General features: G+C 35.0%; 1 protein-coding gene across 2 annotated transcripts in view; it reads left to right on the top strand.

Annotated features, from left to right (window-relative positions):
* Positions 1-26,802, top strand: part of NELL1 (neural EGFL like 1) — a 520,182-nt gene that overhangs the window by 316,736 nt on the left and 176,644 nt on the right. For both annotated transcript variants that reach the window (XM_087719035.1, XM_087719031.1), the window contains exon 13: positions 1,589-1,714. In XM_087719035.1, coding sequence (XP_087575161.1) covers positions 1,589-1,714 — 126 coding nt within the window. The remainder of the gene's footprint in view (positions 1-1,588; positions 1,715-26,802) is intronic.

Raw genomic sequence — 26,802 nt, 5'->3', positions numbered from 1 at the left:
TTTGCAAACGTGGGAGGGAAAAGTGCAAACACAAACATATTCCAGTTTGTATTCAAGAAATAAGTACATTTCCCCTCTATTTTCAGTAATTGAATCAAATAATGACGATCATGTTTTAAACAATCAACACTGAGCAAGTATCATAACTTTTGCATGACCTGACCTGATCCTTCTGAATCTTTCACTTCAGACATTTTGAAGTTGGTGATACATATGAATTAATTCTAAAATCCTTCATTTTGGAACAAGCTTTCATTTGTCTAAGCTCAATCCTTTTCTCAGATAACATTTTGAGGAACCCATTTCTTGTTATTTATCTCAATTTTTTTCCAACTAGAGCAATAATAGGAAGGAAGGAACGAAGAAAAAGAGAGAAATAAAGAAAAGAAAGAGAAAAGAAAGAGAAAAGAAATAAAAAAATTGAGGGTGGAGATCTTCACTTTAATAATAAATTATCATAAATAAATTATGATAATACACACACACACACACACACACACACACAAATGCACACACGCACACACGCACACACCCCCCCCCAAATGTTAGGACAGTGCTGAATGTGTATACCTGGAAAAACGTTAATGTCTTTTTTAAGTGAGTAAAGCAATTTATGTCTGAGGTATCTGTTGAATTACACATGATAGAAATTTACTGAAATTTGTATGTTTAAAATGTTAATTTCAGAGATAAATGACAAGCCTTCCCTTTCAGAACTATTTTTGGTGCTCCTTTTAATATGATAATTTTAAAAAGCTGTTGAGAATTCCCTGGATGTCAGCAGATTTTACCATGATCATATTATATTAAAAGTAAAAAAGATAATGGAATCACTAGAGTTTCCTTTTACACAATTCAAAATGATATTCTTATAGGGAGCGTTGCTTTGTTGAATCAGAGTGAAGATAATTCATTTGAACATTGGATATTTGCTTCAGAAGAATAGATGGCTATTTGGGATATTAATTTTTAAATGTTAATGTATGTTGTTTTCAGTTGAGATTGAAGATTCAACTTGATGTTTTTATCTGACGTTAATAATGGTTACGTTTTTTGGAGCAGTGCTGGTTTCAGGATTAATACTTTTTTTTTTCTAGGCAAACATTTGAATATCTCCATTACACCTTATATTGTCCTAAGCTTACAATATGTGACACTTATCTTTGGCACAACTCATTTCATCTGGAAATTCTGCCTAAAAAATCGAGGAAGCTAGTATGAGAATGCACTTGAATTTCTCATTTAAACACTCTATTCTTATTGACTTAATTAAATATTAATAGTTAACTTTCGTTCTTTTCCTATTTTAATTTCTACATTTTGCCCACATTTGACTGGTGGTAGAGTAATAGAGAAATATTTTTAAAAAGCACTAAAAGCATCTATTTATGTTAACTTTAAAGATGGCAACAAGCAGAAATACGTACATCCAATGTTGATAGCAGAATTAAATTTCCCAACAGCCTGGTTTGGGGAATATATTTTGGAGGCTTGTATATACTATGTTTCCTGTTACAATTGTGCATCTATGAAAGTAGGAGTTGTGCATCTGATTGCAGTTTCATGAGACTTGTTTTCCTCCCTGCAGATGTTGATGAGTGTGCTGCTAAGATGCATTATTGTCATGCCAATACAGTGTGCGTTAATTTGCCTGGATCATATCGCTGCAACTGTGTCCCAGGATATATCCGGATTGATGATTTTTCATGTACAGGTAAGATTTTAATGTGATAGCTATCTCCCATGATAACTTAAAAATTAATGGCAATGAAATATTGGAAGGGACTAAATATTATTTGTACCATATGTTAGATAAAAAGGGTAGAGTAGAGTAGAGTAGAGTAGAGTAGAGTAGAGTAGAGTAGAGTAGAGTAGAGTAGAGTAGAGTAGAGTAGAATAGAATTCTTTATTGGCCATGTATGATTGGCACACAAGGAATTTATCTCCGGTGCATAAGTTTACAGTGTACATACAGTATAAACAGCAAGTAATATGCATATATCATAAATCATAGTTACAATCATCAAGGATACTTCCCTGAATGTAGAAAAATAACTTGTGTAACAACTGTGTAACATGCAGAAACCCATTTATTAAAACTCGTATATGTAAGGATTATGCAAATTTTATATATAGGTTTATTAATAATATTTATTAGAAAGTTGCAGCATTAAGAATGCACTAATGTAGAAATATAGTGATTTATATAACCTGATCTATAATAATGAAATACAATTTGCATTCATGGATAAATAAAGATAGAAATATAAAATTTACTATTGTATTTTGAGATTTAAATGTAAATTATTGTGTGTACTAGATATTTGTGTTTTTGATGAAACTTTTAGAATATTGGAAAATAATTAATATTCACATAAATATGTATTTAGTCATTTACATTAAGAAAATTATTTAGAATATTATTTTTATTTAGAAAATTATTTTCTATTTAGAAAAATTATATTTTAAATGTGTCTCAAAATTACGGAAATGAATTAAGAGACCTTAAATAAACTATTGCTACTTTACTTAATGTAATTCAAATCATCCTTCATTAGACTGCATGAACAATGTACACTCAAAGGAATTGGTGAACTATGCATCTATATATTAATGTTGTCAGCATATAGTATCAATTATTACACTACAGTCAGAATGGGTAGAATTTATACCATTGCATTTTAAATAGCAATTTGTATGAAAAGTGTATAAAATGAAATTAATTCAAAGCAAGACAAAAGGACAGTAAGATTTGTTCAGAATAGTTTAGTTCAAAGAAGAAGAATGAGGACTTTGAAAAAGGCACAAAATATGGGGGATACTTCCCATAACAAGATGATTTCCCAAAGAAGAAATAGTTTCTGTGTGAACTGAATGAAGCAATATCACTTTGGTGTAAAAGAACAGGAAAGTGTGAATAAAATATCAAGATGAATTGGCCAAACTGATGGTTTAAGCTTGTAGGAAAATATTACAAATGTATGAGATTTATAGTTCTTTGGAGCCATCACAAACTACAAGGTGCTGTGTACAATAGGATGCCTCTTGATTTTTTGGAACTTAACTAAACTTTTGAGCTGAATGGGTATACAGAGAGGTGTGAACAAATGTTTCATTTAGGAAGTAAATCATACAAGTTGTGAACTGTGCATTTTTCTATGAGTCTAAATAACTGGATAAAAATAACAAGTAAATTGGATGTACTTTCTGATATTCAGTGAGTCATTTTTCCTGGAAAAATGAGATTGTTCTCTTAAACGTAAGACTTTGTGAAAGTGTATAATGATTTGTTGGCCTAATGAGGAAGGATGCAAGTCTTATCTTGAGAAGATACCATTACTTACCTACTTGAATAATTGCATATTATTCCTTATCTTCTCTTTCATACTAATTCAGAATGAGGCCTGAAATTATAGCATTGTGGGGATAGCTGCCAGCTTCCCTGATGCTACCACTTATTTGACTACCCCACAAATCAATGGGAGACAAAACCCAAATGTTTGTACTGATCCCAAAGCTGTCTTTGGATGGGACTGAATAAAGAGGAAAACATTAATTGAAGAGTGTTAAATCTAAGAACACAAGAGGCTGTATATCGAAGTGTTCTGGACCAGGAGAGGGGAGATCCAAGTTCTAGTTGCTTCTTATGCAGAAAAGCCAAATTGGCCACAAGCTCCCTCTTAACCCTAACCAATGCCAGGCTCTAGGACAAGTCAGCTGAAAAACAGTTCCTCTAATCATGTGTTGTGTTGATATTTTTAACTTTTGAGAAACAAGTAGAACCCTGTAATGCCAAGAAAAACAATAACAGCTAAGAAAAAGCCTGTCTCAATGAGGGCCTGACAGCCTTATAAAGATAACCATGGTAGATGCAAGTAGAGATGGGAGAAGTTCACTGAAAGGAAACAGCGAAGGGAAGGCGTGCAAGGTGCATTTACGGTCTTCACATTATGTATAATTAGATAATAAATGCATTAATCTCTGACAGGCTTAACTGTTTATTTCCAGGTGCATTCTGTTTCTATTTCTGTATACCCTTACATTTTCTTACATTTTTCAATCTAAAACTTTTTTTAAAAAAAATACTTTGTTTTGGATGAACTGCATCCGTCTTTGGAGATCAATTTCATAGCTCATCATTCAAGTGTGTTTCAGTGTGCTTTTGTGCTACAGTGAATTGCTTCTAACCTTCATTTCCCCACTGCATCTGTTACGTGAATTGGCTAGATTGTCTTTGGTAGGCAATAAAGAATTCTCCAGATTCTCATATCTGTAAAAGGATGAATTTCATACAGACACTGGAACAAGTGCAGGCTGACCTGGTGCAATTTTAACAAATGATCTGTGAAAAAATAAACAGTGATTTGCCAAAGATCTCACTGGAGTACCAAAGACAATCTGAAAAGTATATATAATTGCACTTTTCAGTATAGATTCAATAGCATTATTAAAAGCCTTTCATGGTTCTGAATACTGGAAAAAGAACAAGAAGCTATTCAATATGTATTCCCAGTTCATTTCAATCTGATGCTCCAATAAAACAATGCTAGCTTTGTTAGTTTAAATTATGTCAATTTTCTGTATCTAGAACAGGGAAATGTACATTATCTAAGATCTTTGATTTTTTTTATTGTTATTGATTACATTTCACCTGGGAATGCAGACAAACTGAAGATGTAAACAAGTGCACAGAGTTCAATTGATGAGCTAGAGGGGATCTAAACTTTGCTCAATCAAACTACTTTTTTGCTCTTCTTTGAAGCAATAAAGCCATCAAAAGTGCTTCTCTATCATCTGCTCCACTTTTTTGTTTAAATTTCCTAGTTCTTTTCTCATAAAATAACTTTCCTCATTTCTGCAAATATGCCAGGTGTTGATTATTGATTCTTGTGAAAATCACAAAGATGTCCTACTGATCCTTCCTGCAGAATTTCACTAGTCACGAAGGGCTAACATCTCAACTGCAGGAGGCAGAGATGATATTACCTGTTTCTTCGAACTAATAGATTCAAATGATTGCAGGAACTGGGTATATCTAGCTTAATGAAAAGAAGGACTAGGGGAGAGATGATAGCAGTGTTCCAATATCACAGGAGTTGCCACAAAGAAGAGGGAGTCAAACTATTTTCCAAAATACCTGAGGGCAGGACAAGAAGCAATAGGTGGAAGCTAGTCAAGGAGAGAAGCAACTTAGAACTGAGGAGAAATTTCCTGGCAGTTAGAACAATTAATCAGTGGAACAACTTGCTTCCAGAGGTTGTGAATGTTACAACACTGGTAGTCTTTAAGAAGAGATTGGACAAGAATATGTTGGATAACCACCTGTCTGAAGTGGTGTAGGGTTTCCTGCTTAGGCAGAGGATTGGATTAGAAGACCTCCAAGGTCACTTCCAACTCTGTTATTGTATTCTATTGTATTGTATTCCCAAATAACTTCAGAAGATGGAGCTTATATTACCTCCAATAGACTTGACCAGCCAAGCACATAAACATACTTTGATTGTAGACATCTCCAGCATTGGTTTGAATTGGATTTGGAACTTCTAAATTGATAAGTTGAGCACTCAGTGGATTTTTGTTCATATTATAGGAGAATTGTTTAAAAAAAACACATTTAAGCCAGGGATCAGTAGAGAATTCAGCTGAAGCACAAATTTATTATGGTGCCAGAGATAAGAAGCATGGCTAAAGACAGAAGGGATATAACCCCTGTTTATGTAATTTTGCAAATCAAGTATACATGTAGTTGGTACAGCAACAGAATTATTTGGAGATATATAGATATGGTGTAATATATTAAGGAAGTAAATGAGAGTAGAACTATGAAAAAGTGAGGCAGAATTCTATAAACCTGTGACAGTGAACCAATGGCACACGTGCTCGAAGTGGCAGATGGAGCCATTTTGCCTGGCATGCATGGTGTCGCCCATTCCTCTTCTGGGTTTCTGGCATGCAAGAATCAGCAGTGCCATGAACTGGAAGAGCTGGTTTTCCATTTTCCGGGGTGAGCATGCATGCTGGCCAGCAGATCGTCCTGTGTGCATGTGCAGCAGTAACCAGAAGGCTTGCTGCCCAGCGTGCATACGTGCAACGGAAACCAGAAGTTCATTTTCCAGCATGTGCATGCCCCCTGGGCAGCTTCTCTTCCAGATTGCGGCTCAGACAAGTGCACTTGTTTCAGTGCCGAAAAGGTTCACCATCACTGCTATTAATAGACTGCTATTAATGGTAGTTTTGAGAGGCAGCATTAGTGAACAAATCTTTGAAGATTTTGTTTTAAAAACGTCCTGATTTCTAGAACCTCTCCATATATATCAGCGTTCCTCGGCTTCTCTAAACCCTTTATGGCTGAGCTGACAATTTCTTTTTTTGAGGAAATGTTTTTTTTCAAGCGAATAATATATCAGCCCAATTTGAAGCCATATTTTCTTCTTCAGTATCCATCTTTTTTTTTCTTCTGTTTACTGTTCCTTGATTCAGGGCAATTTTGTTTGTAAATGGGAGTTTGTTTAGAAGAGTTAAATAGAAATTTACTAAGGGAAACATTTTTTAAAAAAAAGTTCTTTAAAAGATAGCCCATAGTGTGTCACAAAATTAGATTTGTAGCAAGATGTGGATATATTATAGAAGTAAATTGTGTATTTGGGAAAGCAGAGTTCATCCCACAGCAGGGAAAAATCAATGATGTTTGTAAATAATAGATATATAATAAGCCACTACTTGTTTGATATATTGAAAACAAAGCATAGTAAAAAAAAATTCTGTATTGTACATTATTGTTAAAATTGTCTTTTTAGTTAGAGAAACAGTTTCTGAGTAAGAGGAAGATCACTTTGTGAGAAAAGTGATCTATTGCTTGTTTAAGCATCTGTATAAATGCTTGAGTTCATTCTCAATACTGTTCTCCATATTGTTTCAGGTTCCACTACAGATTAAATATTGGGTATGATAAAACTGGTTCCTTCCAAATATTTTGGATTTCAGTAGCCATAAACCTTAGTAAGCTGAAGTAATAGGCTGTGAAAATTGTAATTCAAAATATTTGAAGGACATGAGGTTAACTGTCCTAAAATATATCATATACTACACTTCTAATATATTCAGTATATTATATATGAGACCATTGATGCATTATGACAGGAGAATGGAAGTCATCTTCCTATAATGCTTTTTGGGAGGAGTTAATGGTGCACAAATGCATTTTCTTTTTACAATTCTGTGTAGAAGGTAAAAATATTGTAAGAAAGAGTTTTATTCCGTTGTTCATCTTTGTAGAACCAACATTTATAGTTTTAGGTTTTTAAAATACTAGTGTACAATACATTCATGGACTAAAGGTTTCTGGACCATTTGAATATTCATTTTGTAACATTAGCCTTTGAGATCTGAGTATGTTTGCATGTATAAAGGAATGTATTTGAAACCTGGTGCACACATAGATTTATGTTTTATTTCCTAAAAAGAATGTGTTCAGGAAGGCATAAATATCCCTTTACTCCTTAAAAAGAAGAGGTACCATAAAGCTCTAACTGCATGGAGCTTCAAGTACAATTCTTTTCAGAATAGTTGGTCTCTATTTGTAGCAGAATTAATAGGACTATGATCAGTGGTGGGATTCAATTTTTTTTAATACTGGTTCTGTGGGTGTGGTTTGATGGGCGTTGCATGGCTTGGTGGGTGTGGATGGTGGGCATGGCAGGAGAAGGATATTGTAAAAGCTCCTTTCCCTCCCCACTCCTGAGGAAGGTTATTGCAAAATCTCAATTTCTTCCCAATCAGCTGGTGGTATTGACCAGTTCTCTGAACTACTCAAAATTTCCCCTACTGGTTCTCCAGAACTGGTCAGAACCTGCTGAATACCACCTCTGACTATGATACATAATTTGACATGTTTGTTCATTACCCAGAGGAAGGAGGAAGGAAGGAAGGAAGGAAGGAAGGAAGGAAGGAAGGAAGGAAGGAAGGAAGGAAGGAAGGAAGGGTATTTATGTATAGTTGAAAGAAAGAAACATCCGTACACAAAATGTAAGTGTGCTTGTTCCTTTGTTATTGATGGTTGTTCCAGGAAGGAAGGAAGGAAGGAAGGAAGGAAGGAAGGAAGGAAGGAAGGAAGGAAGGAAGGAAGGAAGGAAGGAAGGAAGGAAGGAAGGAAGGAAGGAACCACATTTGTTCTACCTGTTGTGATTATATTGGTTTTCTTTATATTTAATTTTGTTCCCATTTTTCATGGTTCTCTTTGGCTTTAAGTACTTTAGAGTATGCATATCCTTTGCATCAGGATAGGGTCACCAATGCAGCAAATGGTTTTAATGTTTGTTTCTTCAATTTTGAAGCCATGCTCATTTTCTAAACCAGCTTCCCTTAATATATATTCTGGATATAAATTGAACAAATAAGGGGAGAGTATGTAACCTTGTCACACTCATTGCCAACCTGGAGCAGTATATTTCTCCTACTTCTGTCCATACTGTGTCTTCCTGACCTGAAATGTTTCCCCTGAGGACAATGAGATGAACAGGGAGTTACATTTTTTCTTTAATTTTAAATGATTTTATTGAATTTTAAAAATTCAATAATTTTTATTAATAAAAGTAGAGAATGAGATTAAAATAAAAGTGATACAAAAAAGGGAAAGATAAAATAGAAACTTCAGAAACTATGAGATAGGGGGGGGAAAGAAAATGAAAGAAAAAGAACTTAAAAAGTGCTTTTTCACAGCAGTTACAAATAGACTTAATATCATCATCCTACTTTGAAATTACATTGCATAGATTACTTCTTCCCATATCCAACCCTTTTCAATGGGCAAATCCAATAGTCATTAACTCAGTTTTATTCATTTTCAAGAAATATCCAGAAAGAGTTTCCAGTATTTTGTAAATGTACTTATTGTCCTATTGCTGATGAAGTAAGTCAATTTTAGGTCTCTATCTGCATTGGAGGGTCCTAACCATTGTTTTGCTAGCATGTGAAATTAAGGAAACTGTATTATAGTTTCCACATTCTAGCAAGTCTCCTTTTTTGAATAATGGAATATAGATGTAGACCTCTTCCAATCATTTGAGCATTTTGTCATTTTTCAGCTGGCATAGTTTGGTTAAAACCTTGATTTCAGTGGGTATATTTCAGTGGGTATTTCATCAGTTTCTGTAGCTTTCTGATTTGACAATGAATGGACTATTAATCTACACCCCTTTAATACTCTTGAAGTGAGTACAGGCTCTTGAAGTGAGGAATATCTTCTAAGGTATCTTGGATGTTGACAGCTATCCTGTATAGTATTTTAATACACTCCTTGCATCTTCTTTGATCTCTTTTGAATTAGTTACTATCTGTTCATTAGCATCATTAGCATACCAATTCAAAGCACGAATCTCCTTCTGAATTCTGAGATCTTTTGAAAGACTTTTCATGTTTTTCCATTAATTCTACCCATAGTTATCCACAACTGTTTGAGATGGTTTCAGGATGGTGACACATTTGTGCTGATATCATGACATAAACTTTTCCTTACTTACTGACACAAGTGCAGAAAGGAATGTGTTTAATATCCTATTGACATATCACTTTCCATCTCCTGTGGGGACAGTTGTGGACATACCTCTGTGGAGTTATTGGTCTGCACATATATCAAGGTGACTACCTATCACTAGTGAGTAGTGGCTAGAGTATTTTGGATAAAAATGGTATTAAATGTAATTGCTAACAGGAAAATATGACATTAATTTGTTCAATTGACTTTAACATAGCTTCCCAGTTCAACAGTCTCTGGGCAGCTTACAAAAATCCAATACCAGATAAAACTATTCAAAATATATAATAACAGCCCAAAACAGCCTGGATTAAAAAAGACAATAAAACAGCACAGGAGTTTCCCTGGCCCTCACCCAAAACCTAACCAAACCAAACCAAACAAAAATGTATTAAGCTGCTGCTTGGAACCCCAGCAGTGAAATCATCCATATCTCTGGAGAGATAGTCTCCAGAGGATGGGAGTAATGACAGAGAAAGTTATGTTTCCTAGGTCCCAACAGATGACTAGAAGGGACATGAACCAAACCCATTCTTCCCAAACATAATGGGTGGGCAGAATCAATGGGAGAAAGGTAATCTGTCACGAAACAATTCCAAGGCCCTGAATGGTTTTGAAGATAACAATCAATGCCTTAAATTGCACCAACTTGCAACCAATGCAGCCAGTAAAGTAATGGTAAAACCTGAGCACAGTAAGTAGTGCCCATTACTGTTTGCACTGCTGCATTTTGAACCAGCTGTAACTTCCAGGAGATCTGCCAGGACATGCCCATATAGCTTCATTTTAGTAATCCAGCCATGAGGAAACCAAGACATCTAGAAGGACTCCCAAATTGTTCACAAATCTCAAAAAGCACAATCTCATCCAAGGTCAACAGTGATTGCAATGGGGGAGGGGAAGAGCAGCCATAGGTACTCAGTCTTGTCAGGATTGACCCAAAGTCTGTTCTTCCCCATCCAGGCCCTCCAAATATTGGTCACTCTCAACAGATTCACTTGTGCAGCCTGAGGGAATTATCACATACCAAAGATACAAAACCCTGAAACTGCAGATGCCTCACCAGAAGTTATATGGAATTGTTAAATAGGATAGGGGGAAGCATTAAACCCCGATCATCAGCAAATGAACATGATTTTTTCCCATCCCAACAAGAACACCTGGAATTAACTACTGAAGAAGAGGGTGAACTATTGTAACATGGTGCTCCCACTTCTAAGCCCCACAAAAAGAATGTCATAGTCAAAAGTATTGAAAGCTACTGATAGATCAAGGACCCTAGGGATAGATACACTACCCTAAATCTAGCTCTGAGATTGATCTTCAGTGATGCTAGCTACTGCTAGAAATAGTAAGTGGTTTTAACTAGAAGCTGTAAGTAGCAATTAACAGTATAACAGGCTTAGTATTAAGTATATTGCCTGCAGTTCTGAACAAAGGAAGCCAACCCTAGTAATTACAACCTATGACAATATTATAAAGTCTATGTTGTTAATTTGCAGGGAATAAGTATTAAACAATTTTACATATTTGTCGTTAATGATAGCCATTTGTTTGTAGTCTACCCAAATACTATATTATTGATGTGTTATTTTTGCAGCTCTGTTTTGTTTGCCAAAGCTTTTACAATATATATATATATATATATATATATATATATATATATATATATATATATATATATATATATATATATATATATATATATATATATATATATATATATATATATATATAATATATATATATATATATATATATATATATATATATATATATATATATATATATATATATAAATTTATATATATATATATATATATATATATATATATATATATATATATATATATATATATATATATATATATATATATATATATACATACATATACATATATATATATATATAAATTTATATATATAAATTCACAATTTGCCCACAATTTTGTGTTAGCTATAATTTATTCTCCATCTGTATGAATATTCAAATAACTTTATTTCTGCTTCAGTAAAATTCTGTATATAAATTTCCCATACAATGAAACAAGGAAATCTATAGCTCTGCTCTTCTGTTTGCCCACTCTGTGATGTGATGCTTGTTATATTTATCCATCTTGAAATCAAGGTAATATTTTGACGTATTCAAGTCAATAATAGTTTGCCAGTTTATTTGGAGGCAGGGCACGATCGTAATAAAAAAACAATTGAGCAAGCATGGATATGGGGAAGGAAAGGAAATGGTGAAGTGTTTTATCCAGGACATAATGAATATGGACGATGGTATCATACTTATTTGGAACAAAACACTAGTTCTTTTCGATAGACTGCGATGACAGATAGCTTTCTTTAGCTTGAATGTAAATAGAAAAGGCAGATCCAGCTCAAGTTTTCTAGCTGGCTGGCAGACTCAAATGAACCAGAACACAATATGAAATCAGCCACATTATGCTAAGGACAGCTGTGGGATGTGTTGTCAGGCTTTTGGGGACATTGTTGTCATGCAGCTCAGTCTTTATCATAGTTGATGGGCAGGTTTTCCAGCTTGGAAAGAAGCTGAATGAAGAGGAAAAAAAACCCCAACTGTTCATTTTTACGAACGGAGAAAAGATGTTAGTTTATCACAGATACCAATCTTGGGAGAGAATAGCAGAGAAACACAGGGCTTGGGAATTCATTTTCATTTGGAATTGCAGGTGATCAAAAGAACATAGCTAGATATTCCTTTTTATGTTTGTTCTTTCATTTCATCTTATTTTTTTGGTAAAGAATGTGAAGACTTGACATTTACACTGGAGGAAAGGTGTAATTATTGTGTCTCATAGATTATTTATATAATTGATGATTGACATATTGGTACTTTAGATGCAATTTTTATCCCACTTTTACATTGTTTTATGATAAAGAAATGTGACTTCTGTGAAAAAAGTATCATTTTATAGGATTTTTATTAAAAGTATAATTAAATGATAAAAACTAATGCAAAAGAAAAAATAGAAAATGTAGAAAAGGAAAATAATAGAGAGTAAAAAAATAAGAATATAGTAAAGAAAAAGAAATGTATAAAGAAATAGTTTTCCCCTTCATCACAAATATAAACAATTTTAATAGCTTGTCACCTTCTTTTAAAATGCAATAAAATATTCTATCTCTCATCTATAAACAAATGCTTAAAGATTTTTCATTGTCCTGATCTGCAAAGATTCATTAAAGATTACTAAAGACAACTCCTCTCCTCTCCTCCTCTCCCTCCCCTTTCCCTTTCTCTCACCTTTCCCCCTCCCCTCTTTCTCCTCTCCTCTCCCTTCCCTCCCTTCTCCTCCCCTCTACTCTCTTTATTGGCAATGGAATATCAATAATTAAATTACTGATTCCAGTGATATATTTCTTAACATCTTTTTATTGAACTGATATGAGAGCTATAAGAAGAAGGATATGTGGTTTTTGCTTGTGTGTCGACTTGAATTTTTATTGTGCATTTCTGACTTAGGAAGACTCTCAACAAATGACATAAAGTGATTTTAGAGATTTAAAAAGAGATTTGATTTTAGTCACACTCTGTTTTATTTTGTGGCAATGCAATTCCCATTATATACTGAGCTTTTCAGCAACATAGTTTGCTTTATGTATATTTCTGCTGGTGCTAGGCATTTTATTCCTTATTACAAAGAGCCACAGAACTGGATAACATTGGATTTGTTTGAAGAGAGAGCTAGAAGTTGATTCCATGTTTTCTACTTTCTGTGGGAATTTCTTTTAAAGATTCATGATATAAATACCTTGCACATTTGTTACTTGTAATTACCTAGTTGTGATTTTTCTTAATGTTTGTTGATGTAAAATTTTTCAAACTTTTCTCCCCCAATCATTTGTTTTTATTTGACACATGCTGCGGTTTATTTCAGCTACCACGCATATAAGCCAGAAAGTTCATTTATTCATTCACTTGGTTTTCTTGTTTGCAAATACACATCTATGCGCCAACGTTTTTATTTTGTCTGGTTTGACATTCCTAAATTCCTGAAAAAGCGAGCTTTCCCCGCCTTTGGCATGGATTGCATCTTTGCTAGTCAGATAGAGCTATTAAATACATGAATGTGTATATTTTATGAGCTGCTTAACAATTATATTATTGTATGAATTTTGCCTTGTCAACTTTTGTTTTTTTCATATTTGCTATATCATAGGTCATTCAGGGGTGTTCATTTTTTTTCAAGATGCAGAGCCTATTAGTTAAAAAAAGGCAATTTACAGGGACCCCATATCAACAGGCAAAGCCACGTGGTAGAAACTTGGCTGTTGTCAAATGAACTCTCTCTTCTTTGGGCCATCAAGTGCCCATTGAATTCTAGAATCCTACAGATCACAGCTTGAAAAACCTGGGATAGACCAGTGAAGTTGCAAGCCTTGAAACCACATACTAGAATTGGTGCAAGACAGAGGTGGATTCGGCCTGGTTCGATCTGGTTTGGCGGAACTGGTAGTGGAATTGTGGAATTGTGGCCTTGGTTGCAGAACCGGCAGCAACCCAGGCTGACCATGCCCCCAAACCGGTTCCCTGATCTCTTATGCCATTGCCGACATGTTTCTGCACATGCACCAGCAACATGTGGTTGACGCACATGCAAGCGAAGTGACCAGTGCATGCAATGTGCATGTACAGTGAATCAGTACCACTAATATAGGAACCCACCCCTGGTGCAAAATAAATTTCTTGCCATAGTTTTACCGAGTGGGTTGATGAGCTATGTTTTAATAACCAATTGAACTTTCCAACAGATATGTTCTCCTAAACCCCAAATCAAGGTGGAATGCTAATAATAGCATATTATATTCCCTTCAGCAGAGGACATTTTTACTAGCATGTGCCTCAATTAATGAAAGTTCTTCCTGGCCCTGTTTGTTTTTATGAATTTTTAGAACAATGAATCAATTGATTTCAGACACCTCCTGACTTTTTGTGTTTACAGTAGCGATGTAGCCACTAAACAATGCAGTCACTAAGAGGAAAATCATGACCGCAACTGTGCTTATGATTTTGCTTTAACTTTACAGTGTGAGAAGGATATGACACCAAACAACTGGGTGAGCCCAAAAGGCAGGAAAGCTTTCCGAAACTTGATTCAAGAGGAAGCTGAGTAAATGGTCAAATGTGATAGCTTTTTGTCTTCACTACACTACCCTTTGGAATGCTGATACCAGTGCTGGAATAATTAGCAAGAAGGGAATCAATGTTTACATTTACATTCATTAGAGAGAAAGGGATTACATGAGCCCTGGCTGTCAGTGGTAGGTTGATAATTTTTTAATACCAGTTCATGGCAACTCGTGTGCACCACAAGCCACTTCTGCACATGCACATAAGCTTTTGTGCATGAGCAGAAGCATCCGGGAGGATGGGCGTAGCTTCTTGCTGCTGGTGCTACCGGTTCACCCTATGCGGGCTGAACCGGGAGCAACCCACCTCTGCTGGAAGTGCAGTGTTTATAATGCAGTATTGCCAACTAACTGTGCCCACATAGTCTGGAGTTCAGTCCTGAAAGAGCTCAAGGTTAACCCAGCCTTCCAGCCTTATGAAGTTAGTAAAATGATCCAGAATGTTGGGGACAATATCCACACATTGGTAAACCACTCAGAGAGTATTGTGAAGCACTATGGCCTGACGTATGAGCCTAAATGCTATTGCTATTGTTACAAAAGAATAAGCAGACACTAATGGGGAATACCCATCAAAATGAATGAACTACTGTTGCTTTGTCTAGCTTACTCACAGCTCCAAACTTTAAATCATTTAGAAGGCAAACTCCCTTTTTTATGACCCCATAATCCCTTAATTTGGGCTAGAGTCGGGGCAACTGGATGGAGCTAATTGTTTTCTGACCAGATGCATTTAGGAGGCACACAAAAGCCAAATTTATGAAAGTGACTAGATTATCAATTAGCATTAGGGTTTGTTTCATTGTTTAGGCCCACAGGCAGAGTAGATGCATTCCAGATCCTTTCTATGGCATCTTGTGGAACCTGTTTTATTTTCTGTTGTGGAGCCCCCATCCTCTGAACAACACCCTTTTCAGTGACATAGATAGCATCCTCTCTCCGGGGTTCCAAAAATCCCTTAAAACTTGGTTTTACTCCCAAGTCTGGAGTTAATTCATTAAGGGAGGAGGCTTTTGTTTGTTTTTAGTCCAGACATTATTTTTTCATTTTATTCATGTTTTTAATAGTATTTTATAAATTATCAAAAGTCCACTGGAATGAGAAGCTATATTAAATTGTACAATACTACTACTACTAATAATAATAGTAGTAGTAGTAATATGAGCCTTGGGTGTAACCAATTTCATTGTATTTATTTTGTAGAATGACAATAAAGACTATACTATAATTCAAAAACATCTTTGTTGTTAGTTGCAAAGTCATATCTGACCCATGGTGACCCCATGGACAACACTGTCCATGGGGTTTTCATGGCAAAGATACTGGAGTGGGTTGATCCACTTTTCCAGTGGATCACATTTTGACAGAGCCCTCTGCTATGACCTGTCTGTCTTGTGTGCCCCTCCATGACATAGCTTATAATTTCATTGATCTATGCAAGGACCATCACCATGACAAGGCAGTAATCCATGAAGGAGAAAAAATTCCTAAGTACCATTGAACACCATCAGCATTGAGAAAATCATTATCAATCAATTTGTAAAACGCTGGTTTACTTGGAATGTCTTACATTTTGTGGTGCTATTTTTAACACCATGAAACAACATTTGCCTATCCAAGATGCTTGGGAAATATTGAATAGGTGGATAAGATGTCATATACAGTCTATAACAACAATAATAGACTTCCTGCCACATGGTTTGTTGGATAATCAGAAATTATTTCTAGAGGAGGAGTAGGAATATCAGAAACGTTGTGAAAAGATCAATGGCACAATAGAAGACATAATTACTTGTCAATGGTGATAGACTAGGTGAGGTTTATGTCAAGAGAGGACTCTTTTTCAAGAAGAATCACTATCACTGCTATTGCCTGTTATTGCTCTGATTCCTCTATCAAAAATACTGAACAAATCAGACCATGGCTATCAAAATTCAAAACATCTGCAAAGCTATGCTACCTCTTACCTCCTTCATGAACGATCTGAAGCTGTATGGGAAAGCAACATCTGAAATAGAATTTTTACCCAGAACTATTCATATATACAGCCAAGATATTATAAAGGAGTTTGGTTTGGACAAATGTGCCAGCCTTATCCTCAACAGGGAAAAGTAAGTAAAATTGAAAGAATCAAGATGTTCTACGGTCAAGGGTCTGGATGAGAAAGATCACTACAAATACCTGGGCATTCTTCAAGCTAACAACATCAAGCACACTGAAGTTAAGGAAAAAAGTTAGAAGTGAGAGTGAATAAAATCTTAAAGTCCAAACTCAGTGAAGAAATACCATCAAGGCAATTCACCTCTGGGCAATTCTAGTCATTACTTTGTTTCCCTGAAAATATGACTGGGTCTTATTTTCTTTTGACGCCTGAAAAAATGGCTAAGCCTTCTTTTTGGGTGGGTCTAATTATTAATTCACCTCATAGTGGTGACACCAACATCCCTGCCTAGCAGGAACCTGCTGCCATCCCACTTCTGTGGCCACTTGCCGCCATGTGCACACTTCACCCCCGACCTCCATTTCACTTCCATTTCATCAAAGCCTTCTAGAAAGCTCTATGCAGCTGAGAAACGGACTCTAGGTTGAAGTGCAGGGCACCCTCTGGCTTCCATTTTGCCTTTAGATGCCTTCTGGAAAGCCTCCTGTAGCCAATAAAAGAGCTCAGGATCAACTACAGACTCTGATAGTGAAACAGAGTCCAGGGGTGATGTGCGCATCAATATGAACTGCATTTCTTGGCTGCAGAGTGATTTCTGGAAGGCTGTGATGGCAAAATGGAGATCAAGGGTGATGTGTGTGAGCGGTGGCAAGCAGTCACAGGAGAAGTGGGCCTGCAAGGCGAGGCAGGTGCCAGCGTGTGCGAGGCCTGTTAAGTACGACAGCTCCATCCCCATCCCCACCCTAGCTTAATTTTTAACTCTGTGCCTTATCCCAGTGGGCAGGGTCTTAATTAGGGCTAATTTTGAGGTTAAGGCTTAATTTTAGCACATGTGTTCAAAACTTGATAGAGCTTCTTTTTGGGGTGTGCCATATTTTCAGGAAAACATGGTAAATACAAAGCTAGAATAATGGACTGAAGCAGACCTAAAAGCTCTGATTAGGAAGACCTGACAAAATAATTGACAATAAATCATGCCATTATTCCATGCACTGAAGTTGGGAAACTCTACTTACCAGGAACATAGGTGGACATGGAAAGTTGCAATACACCAGAAAGCTGAAGAAGAAAAAAGGGATTGAAAGATTACCCAAAGGACACTAAAGAAGATTACTGGAGCTAGACAGTATGAAGATTTGCTGAATGCCAGAAAGAAAATAAAACTGGTCTACAAGATCAAATTAAGTCTAGAAAAGAGACATAGTAAGGCAATATATTAATGGTCAGTACATTTTTAAAAAAATGATAACACAAAAGAGATAGCAACAAGATTTTGAAAAGCTAAGAGCAGGCAAGATAAAGAAAGAGACGGGGAGGTTAATTCTGGCTACACAAGGCCGAGCCTTAAGAATATATGTATACAAAGCCAGAATTGAGAACACAGCAGCAGACAACCAATGCTACCTCTGTAAACAAGCTGAAGAAACAGTGGACCATCTAGTTATATGCTGCAAGAGCATAGCACAGACTGACTATAATAAGAGCATGACAAAGCAGCAATATGTGCAGGAAATCCCGTTTGCCTGCAAGCAAGAACTAGTGAGACCACAAAACAGACAAAGTAATAGAAAAAGAAGAAACTAAAGTGTTCTGGGATTTAGAATTCAAACAGATGAGCACCTTCCTCATAACACCCTAGACTTAACAATTGACAATGAAGACAAAAATGCCTGAATAGTGGATATGGCAGTACCTGAAGGCAGCAGAAGAGAAGAGAAAGAACTGGAGAAAATAATAAAATAAAAAAGATCTACGAATATATGTAGCCTGTGGCAAAATAAAACAAAGATAATAGCAATAGTTACATCTGCCTTGGGTACAATCCTCAAACATCTGGGGCACCACTTGAATACCATTGGCATTGACAAAATCATCACCAATCAGCATCTGCTACGTAACAGCCCAAACTGTTGATAAGAAAGACAAAAGCCTGAATGGTATTGCAGTACATACAGATGACAGAACAAAAAAAAAAGTACAAAGACCTGCACATAGAAATAGAACGACTATAGAAAAAGAAAGCAAAGACAATAGCAATAGTAATATGTGCCTTGGGTGCAATCCCCAAATAACTGTAACACTAGTTGACATCACCATGGACAAAATCACTTTTGGTCAATTGGAAAAGGAAAAGCTTTACTTGGAAGAACTTATTGTATATTCCATGATGATACCTTTAACATCATTAACAACAGAAGTACTTGAGAGGTAGCTAACAATGACAAATGCAGTCTAAACAGCTGGCTGACCATGTGACCAACCATAATATTTAGAAATAACTTAGAGCAAAGGCATAAGCCATTATTTTGTTTTGGCCATACTATTTCTTCTCTTCCACCTTGCAGTTCTCATAGGCTTGTCAAGACACATATTGCAATATACTGTATGCATTCACTTATGATTGCATCTGCCAAAGAGGCATTGTATTTTTAAAATATTTTTTTAAAAAAATAATTAAATATTTTAAAAAAGAATTATCTTGGAGAGTAACCGTTGAATAGCATAAAAAGAAACATTAAGCAAAACAAGAGTTAAAAATCTTATAGAAAAAAAATCTAGTAACATATTCTGCTCTTCTGTTTATTTCTCAAACCACTGGCCACTGTCTTAATATGTATATTTAATATTAAAGATTATTGCCAGTATCTGTTTATTTCCTTTTTAAAATCATATTTATTTCCTAAAAAACATCTGCCAAATGTTGAAATTTGCCCTACTGTGTACTATGTAGTATACATGGGATCCATTCTTTCTTAAATTTGGTTATTTGTTATAGATTTAAATTGTCAATTTTCCCATTGCTGCAAATTTCAGTTTTGGTCTTCTAATCTGACATTGTCAGCAAGTTCTCTTTTCCAATATTGTGCCATCTTTGTCTTTGTAGCATTTATCTTAGTGAATTATGTTATAGTTCATAATGCTTTCTGGAATTATATCTAATCAAAATGTTTATAGATTCAATTCAAATGTTATGTTAAGAAATTACTGAGTATTTTGAGGCATTTCTTTCTGTTGCTCTTAATGCAATATAATATTCTTCCTGGGTAAATCTGCAAAAAACAAAGCAAATTAAATTATTACTTTTGCTGATGTAGTATTCATCCCTTTCATTTGCTGTTGTTCTAACCACATATTTAACAATATATAGTTGCTGATACTGCTATACTAATAGATCCCAGAGCTACATTCCTGTGTCAGATTTTTCTGATTTATTATTTTAATATTAGCGTGGATAGGGTTGCTTTATAAATTAGGCACATCAATTATTAGGGTTAGATAGGGATTCCAAATTAAAGTATTTTGAAAACAGAAATTCCCAATGTCTTTTTGAATTCAGAAGGCCCTTAGCAAAAGGCATGCCTGGGCTCCAAATAATTGCTTTAGGTAAATTTAGGTTTTACAGTTTTGAAACTGCAGACTTTTATGTCACTGCTACAGCTTGAAGGTTGTAGCCTGGACATTGTCCGTGCAGCTAGAATGGAAGTATTTCTAGAGGCATGTTATTGTTCTAACATTGCAGTTTTAAAGCTTTTTCTTAAATCCACTTCCTGCTCCAGTAGCCATTTTGTAAGCTAAAACTCTTTCCCCACCCCATACTTTTTATATTGTGATATAGATAGATAAGAAATTTAGTTCAATTTATCCTTTTCAATAAGAACACCAGCATTCTATATCAGAAAGGTAATAACCTCTGTTTGTTTACTTTTTGAAATCTCCAGACAGCAAAATGTGACATTGACAGATGTTTCTGCTCACACCAAGTATTTGGGCTATAAAGCCTGAGTTCGAAACCCTGTGTATTTGGCATGTCTGTAGTTCTATTCTCTCTATTTCTATAAAGTTTTTCATTTCTCATAGCTGTATGGCAACTGAAGAGAACCTGGTCTTTGTCTTTCTAAAAAGATATGTAACTCATACATTTGTTTATAAAGATTAGCAAAACTCCTATTCAATTAAGGGGGGAATAAATTCTAAGAATGTATGAATGAAATGAGTGAGGAAATAAAACTACAAAAGTGAGGATCACTTCCAGAATACTGGAAACTGAGATACCACCCAAATGGTTTGCATGTGCCTAGTACAATTGTCTTTTTCACTTGTCCCACCTCCATTGCCATGTAAACATCCCTCACTGGATAAAATATTATCCAGTGATATACACCACTAGATATACAACTTATTCATCCCATGCAAGAATATATGCACTTTATTTGATTGCCATAATATTTAAATGGAGTTTTCTGAAATCTCTGGCATTAAGTTATGATTGAGCTATGATTATTTTTTATGGCTGAATTGAATATCTCTCTCTATTGGGACATTTCTGTCCCAACAGATGTTTAAATACTCCTAACATTTTGTATATCAACCAATGCAAAATATTACTTTTATAGTTATTAAATTTGCTAAATTTTCAACTTATAAATAACTGTAAAAATGCAGTATGTGGTTGATATGTATTAACTAAGACTATGAAGATTTTATCTGAAATATGCATGTAGTTCGTTGAAGAAGTACTTTGAAATACAGGCTCCTGAAAGAATATTATGTCAATTTTGACTTTTAAATTTTAGGAAATTTATTTAAAATCATCAACCACGGTGCCACCTCAGTTCATTTTGGATGTCCTGTGGGCTTTAAGCTGGAGACGTATTAATTTTACCCACCCTACCATAGTATAAGAATGAAGGTTCATTCTCTGAGCTTGTGGGTTGGTTTCCGAAGGTTTCATTGCCAGGCTAGATAACATCTTTAGCAGAGTTTAGGGGATATATGTGTTCTTTTGTTTAGGTGTGGTATGTCAGGTGACAGGACTTGTAATGGGCCAGCTGTGAGTCATCAGTGAGTATTGATGGATCTTGTGCTAAGGAGATTACCTCAGGTCAGGGTCATTGAGAGGTGAGCTGCTGGTAGTGGTTGTGTGGTTGGTTGAAGGTTGGTGTGCTGTCTGTGGTTGGCTATGTGGTTGATTTGGATTTTGAGATACACGTCCTTCACTTGACACACCCACACCTGAAGCCCTTATAAACAGAATACTGACATTGACATTCTGTAAACTCCACTGAAGATGTTACCTAGCTTGGTAATGAAACATTTGGAAACCAAACCACAAGCCAGAGAACAAACTTTTAACCTCATCCTACACCCGAGCTACAGATATTCACCACTACCACAGTATGCTGTGACTGAATTCCTGCAACACCGGAATTGGTTGCCAAAGCCAAACAAACAAATAAATAAACAAACCAAGTATAACATGGCTTAATGTGATATATAAACTTACTTTCTGCCTGATAATCACTGCTAATACTAGGTTAAATAATATTATATGAACTGTGGCTCTTGCCCTATGGAAGTCAAGTAAGGGAGGGTTACATTTGACAATTTCCCAAGAGCTTGTGTAGATGAAAGTCTTTTGTAGGGATTTCTAGAACATGAGTGTGAGACGTTTTGACTGGGTTAGATTGTTATTGTATGGTTATTATGAGCTATTGTGAGTTAAAATATGCTATTCAATTGCATGTTTCATTATGATTTTATCTTATTAACTACCAGATGTCTGTTATATAATTATAGTATGTGGTACAAAGAAGTGATGATAATACTGAGATAGGATGGAAGGACATCTGACAGTAATGGTTGCTTTATGGAATGGGGTGGAAGTTGTCCCAACTTTTCCACAGAAACAATGGTTGTAGCACAAGAGCCCCCGCTTCATATATTTAAGTAATGCCAGTAAGCTTAACTGGGGTCAGAATAAAGAAATCACATTTTCCTCTTAGAGAATAATGTGCATCACACATTCTGACTTCTTTTATTGCCTGTGGAGTTGTTAAGAAAAGGAAGTGTACGTAATACCCGACTTTTAATGGACGAATGAAGTAGTGAGAAAAATAACCTTTTTAACAGAAATCCTTTAAGACATGAAAAAGCCTTTCAGAGGGCAGTGTTTTTTTTTTAAAGTAATCTCTAGCACATCACAATTACATGTAGGTATATTTTTCAGTAAATACTTTTGATCTGCTGCTTCTTTTGAGCAAAATTAATTATCTTGACTAATTCTCTGTTGGCTACAGACCTATTGTTCTGAAAACTTAGAAAGATGAAAAAACTTGCTGGAAAAGAATGTATTTTTAAAATTATATGTTCTTTCCAGAACTAAATTCTTTCCTAAATAATGTCTAATCCAACTTCCTAATGAATTACTGCTAATGATATCAGTGTGACTATAATATTACATTACATAGTTACATATTTAATGTAAATATCAACAAAATCTAACATTTCATGATGAGCACAAAAATATTGAATGATATATGCTATTTATTAGTTCTTCAAGATTGGTGTGATTTTAAGGGAATAATCAGACAAATTTCTTATATAGTTTAAGAATCTTATTCATACTGACAATTAACTGATGGAATTATATTTAAATACAGCAGACAGAAATACATAAATATACATAAAATATAACAGAAGAAGTGAAAGAGTGTATAATAGAGAACAAACTGGGCATAATATATTGATGTAATATATTTATTATGAAAACATAGAAAAATATGAGTGTGCAAAGGTACTTCAAATCTATGTTAGAAATTGGAAAACATGAACAATTATTTTGCCATGGCTGGTGGACTTGTAAAAAAGCCAGAAAATTCTGCGTTCAAATGCAAATAAATAAATAAATATCTAAATTCAACTGAAGCTACACCTTTTCTTGCTGGGACTAAGGGATAAATAACTTATGGATTGCTTTTGTGCATGGTAACTGCAGCAACATTATTCTATGCACAAAGACAGAAAGACTTTGAAATGTCTATAATTGAAGAATGGTCGATAAAAGGACAGAACTTGTTTAATTAATTTGTTTAATGAGAGAAAAGACAATAACTACATTTGTTAGTGATTATAACCCCTTTATGGATTTTTTGCTTAAAATAAAAAAATGTTATTTATGGTTTGACAATTAGAAAGGTAGATTATAGAAAGAAGAGAATTGTAATCTCAGAGAAAGAGAATAAAATTCAAATGCATTTATAGCTGCTGTAAAGAAGTTTAGAAATCATTTCTTTATATTTTGTCTTTCTTTTTCTTTTGTCTACTATGTTTATTTTGCTTTTATATATTCATTCCTTTCTTGCCACTTTTCTTTTACTTTCATTTATTTTATTTTATTTTAAATATTTTAATAAGAGAAGGAAGGAATATTAGGTATGTTTACTGCCTTGAGTTATTTATAAAAAATAGTAAAGTATAAGTATAATCTTTATTGTCTTTGTACTTACATACAATGAAATTAGCTGTAAATCACATAAAGATGTAATACAAATATATTTAGTAGCAAACTTAAGCTAAACATGCTTATTTCATTTTTTTTTCTGATCAGCTTCTGTGATTAAGTTCTTTGAAGTTACATTTGATGTTTAATATTTTGCAGTGTATCTTTAATAAATCACCAGAACTGATAAAATGTAATGAGTTGGATAGGGATTTAGGATAATAATAATAATTATTTTTTTATCAAAGTTGCTTTCATAAGGAAGGAAAGATTCCTAATAATTTGCTGACAAAAGTATTCCATATCCAATATTAAACATTTCAACAATTTTAGAATGTATAGGCTAATAGGAAGAATATATTCCCTTCCTGAACAGAATCAGAATAGAGCTGAAGAGACCTTAAAGATCTTCTAGTCTAGCCCCCTGCTCAAGCAGGATATTATATACCATTTCAGACAAGTGACTGTCCAATCTCTTGTTAAAAACCTCAGTGATGTAGCACCTAGAACATCTGAAGGCAAGCCATTCCACTAGTTAATTATCCTCACAAGTTAATTATCCTCACTAATTAATTATCCACAAGTTAATTATCCTAAGGAGTTTCTCCTTAACTCCAGGTTGTTTATCTTCTTGTTTAGTTTCTATCCATTGTTTCTTGTCCTGCTCTCTGGTGCTTTGGAAAATAAATTGACCCCCTCCTCTTTGTAGCAGCCTCTCAAATACTGGAATACTGCTATCATGTATTTGGTGGACCGACTGGGCTTTTAATTATGTGTTACAGTTTCTATCAATTGTTCAGCATTCTGACTTACTTTCATTGTGATTTGCAAACTGTTACTGCTTAATCAAGTTTATCAAAGCGTTCCACCAATATTGTCATATTTGATATTTACAAAAATATTATTTGATTTAGACAGCAGTTGAAAAGTACTGATTAATTTGAATGTTATGCCATAATGTACTATCCTCATACAGTGTGTTTTCTACAATTTATCAGAAACAGACAATAATTGGCCACTCAAAACAAAGCTAATCAAAACATCACTTTAAAAGAGTAAATTAGGTTGAATTTTTCATATTCTAATTCTTAATCATTGATACACATTTGGGGTGAAAGTCTGTATTTTTGTTAGAAGGGCAGCTATTTCACAATCTGGAGTTGATTATTTGTTTTTCCAAGCAATATTAAAAATGGGAAAGGAAGAGGAATTTTAAAAAAAGTTGTTTAAGAAAATCTTGGGCACAACTTTATTGGTAACAGTCCATTTTCAAATACCCATCATCATTCTCGTCTGCTTGCTACCACCATAGCTCCAGTATAACATAATGCCTACTTTTCTGAATATCATATATTCTCTTTTTTTGAGTATGAGCAAATAATAGCTAAATAGCTATTTAGGTAGATACAGACATTGAGATATATGTCTATATGTATATTATTTTATTTATTTATGCTCCAAGCTCAGTATTGGAGACATCAAATATAAAATCAACTTCTGCAGGAACACCCAAAATAATTGGCGTGAAGGAGGTATGTGACTTCTGCAAGCCACAGCTATTATTATTATTATTATCACAAAACTTTTGGAAAGAGCTCATAAGAGAAAAGCAATAGACTTCTAACCATTGATGTTATAAGTTTTTGCCTTGCTTTACTACGTAGTCTCATAAGAGAAAAGCAATAGACATTTAACCACTGATGTAATAAGTTTTTACTTTCCTTTGGAACATAGTGGACATGCCAACATGAGAAATAGATTTGAACACTGGTTTCATAGGGAATACTGTTGTAGCTATCAATTGTTGCCCTAATAGGTAGCTAACTAATTTGGGCCAGAGTGAAAAGACTTCTATGTGACCTGTGTCATATATTAAAATAAAATACAAAAACTGGGAATGGACCAAGAAAAGATGATTATTGAGCTAGTGCTGGAAAAGAAAAGATACAGTGAGACACATCAAGATTGATGAGTCTTTTACAGGAAGACTCAAACCTGTCTAATAAGCTAAGGTGAATCAAAAACATTCCCATTGGTGGCAGACAGTCTAGAAGGAGAGTAAGACATTGCAGCCATGAAAAAGCATCTCAGAATAAGATACCGTGTTTCCCCGAAAATAAGTTATGAAACTAAAGCCTTGCCACATTTTCCGTGTGGGCAAAAAGTTAAGCCCATCCCCCCCCAAAAGCTCCCTGGACAACCCCCCACTCCGGCCAGGCAGAGCCCCATTCATTCACCTAGGGGCATTCTGAAGGTGCAGAGCCGTGGGAGTCGGAGGGTGGCGAACAGGCGCCTGCATTGCTTGGTGACTTCCGGGTACCGCTCGATCGGTCAGCAGTGCTGTGCCCGGCTGGAAAGGGGATTGCCGGGCGGCTGCTCACGAGTGTGGTCACCTCATGGCTGCTGTATTGCTGCTGAGACAGCGCAACACAGCCATTCGACCCTGAGGCTGTGCCAGGCTCTTTGGGAGCCGGGTCGCAAGGGAGTAGCTGCCCGGCAACCCAAAAACAAGAAGCCCTCCCCTTTAATAAGCCCAAGGCCATATTTTGTGGGTCAAAAAAATATAAGACCCTGTCGTATTTTCGTGGAAACATGGTACCAATTCTTGCATTAATTAGAAAATTTGACTTCATTAATATTTTGAAAATTATTATCCTGTTTATTTGATTATTA

This window comes from Thamnophis sirtalis, unplaced genomic scaffold, assembly GCF_051295495.1.
Source record: "Thamnophis sirtalis isolate CommonGarterSnake01/CBP01778 unplaced genomic scaffold, rThaSir2_p1.2 scaffold_1, whole genome shotgun sequence".
Classification (NCBI taxonomy): Eukaryota; Metazoa; Chordata; class Lepidosauria; order Squamata; family Natricidae; genus Thamnophis; species Thamnophis sirtalis.
Note: the sequence above shows the minus strand (reverse complement) of the source record. Positions and strands in the feature narration are given on the sequence as shown.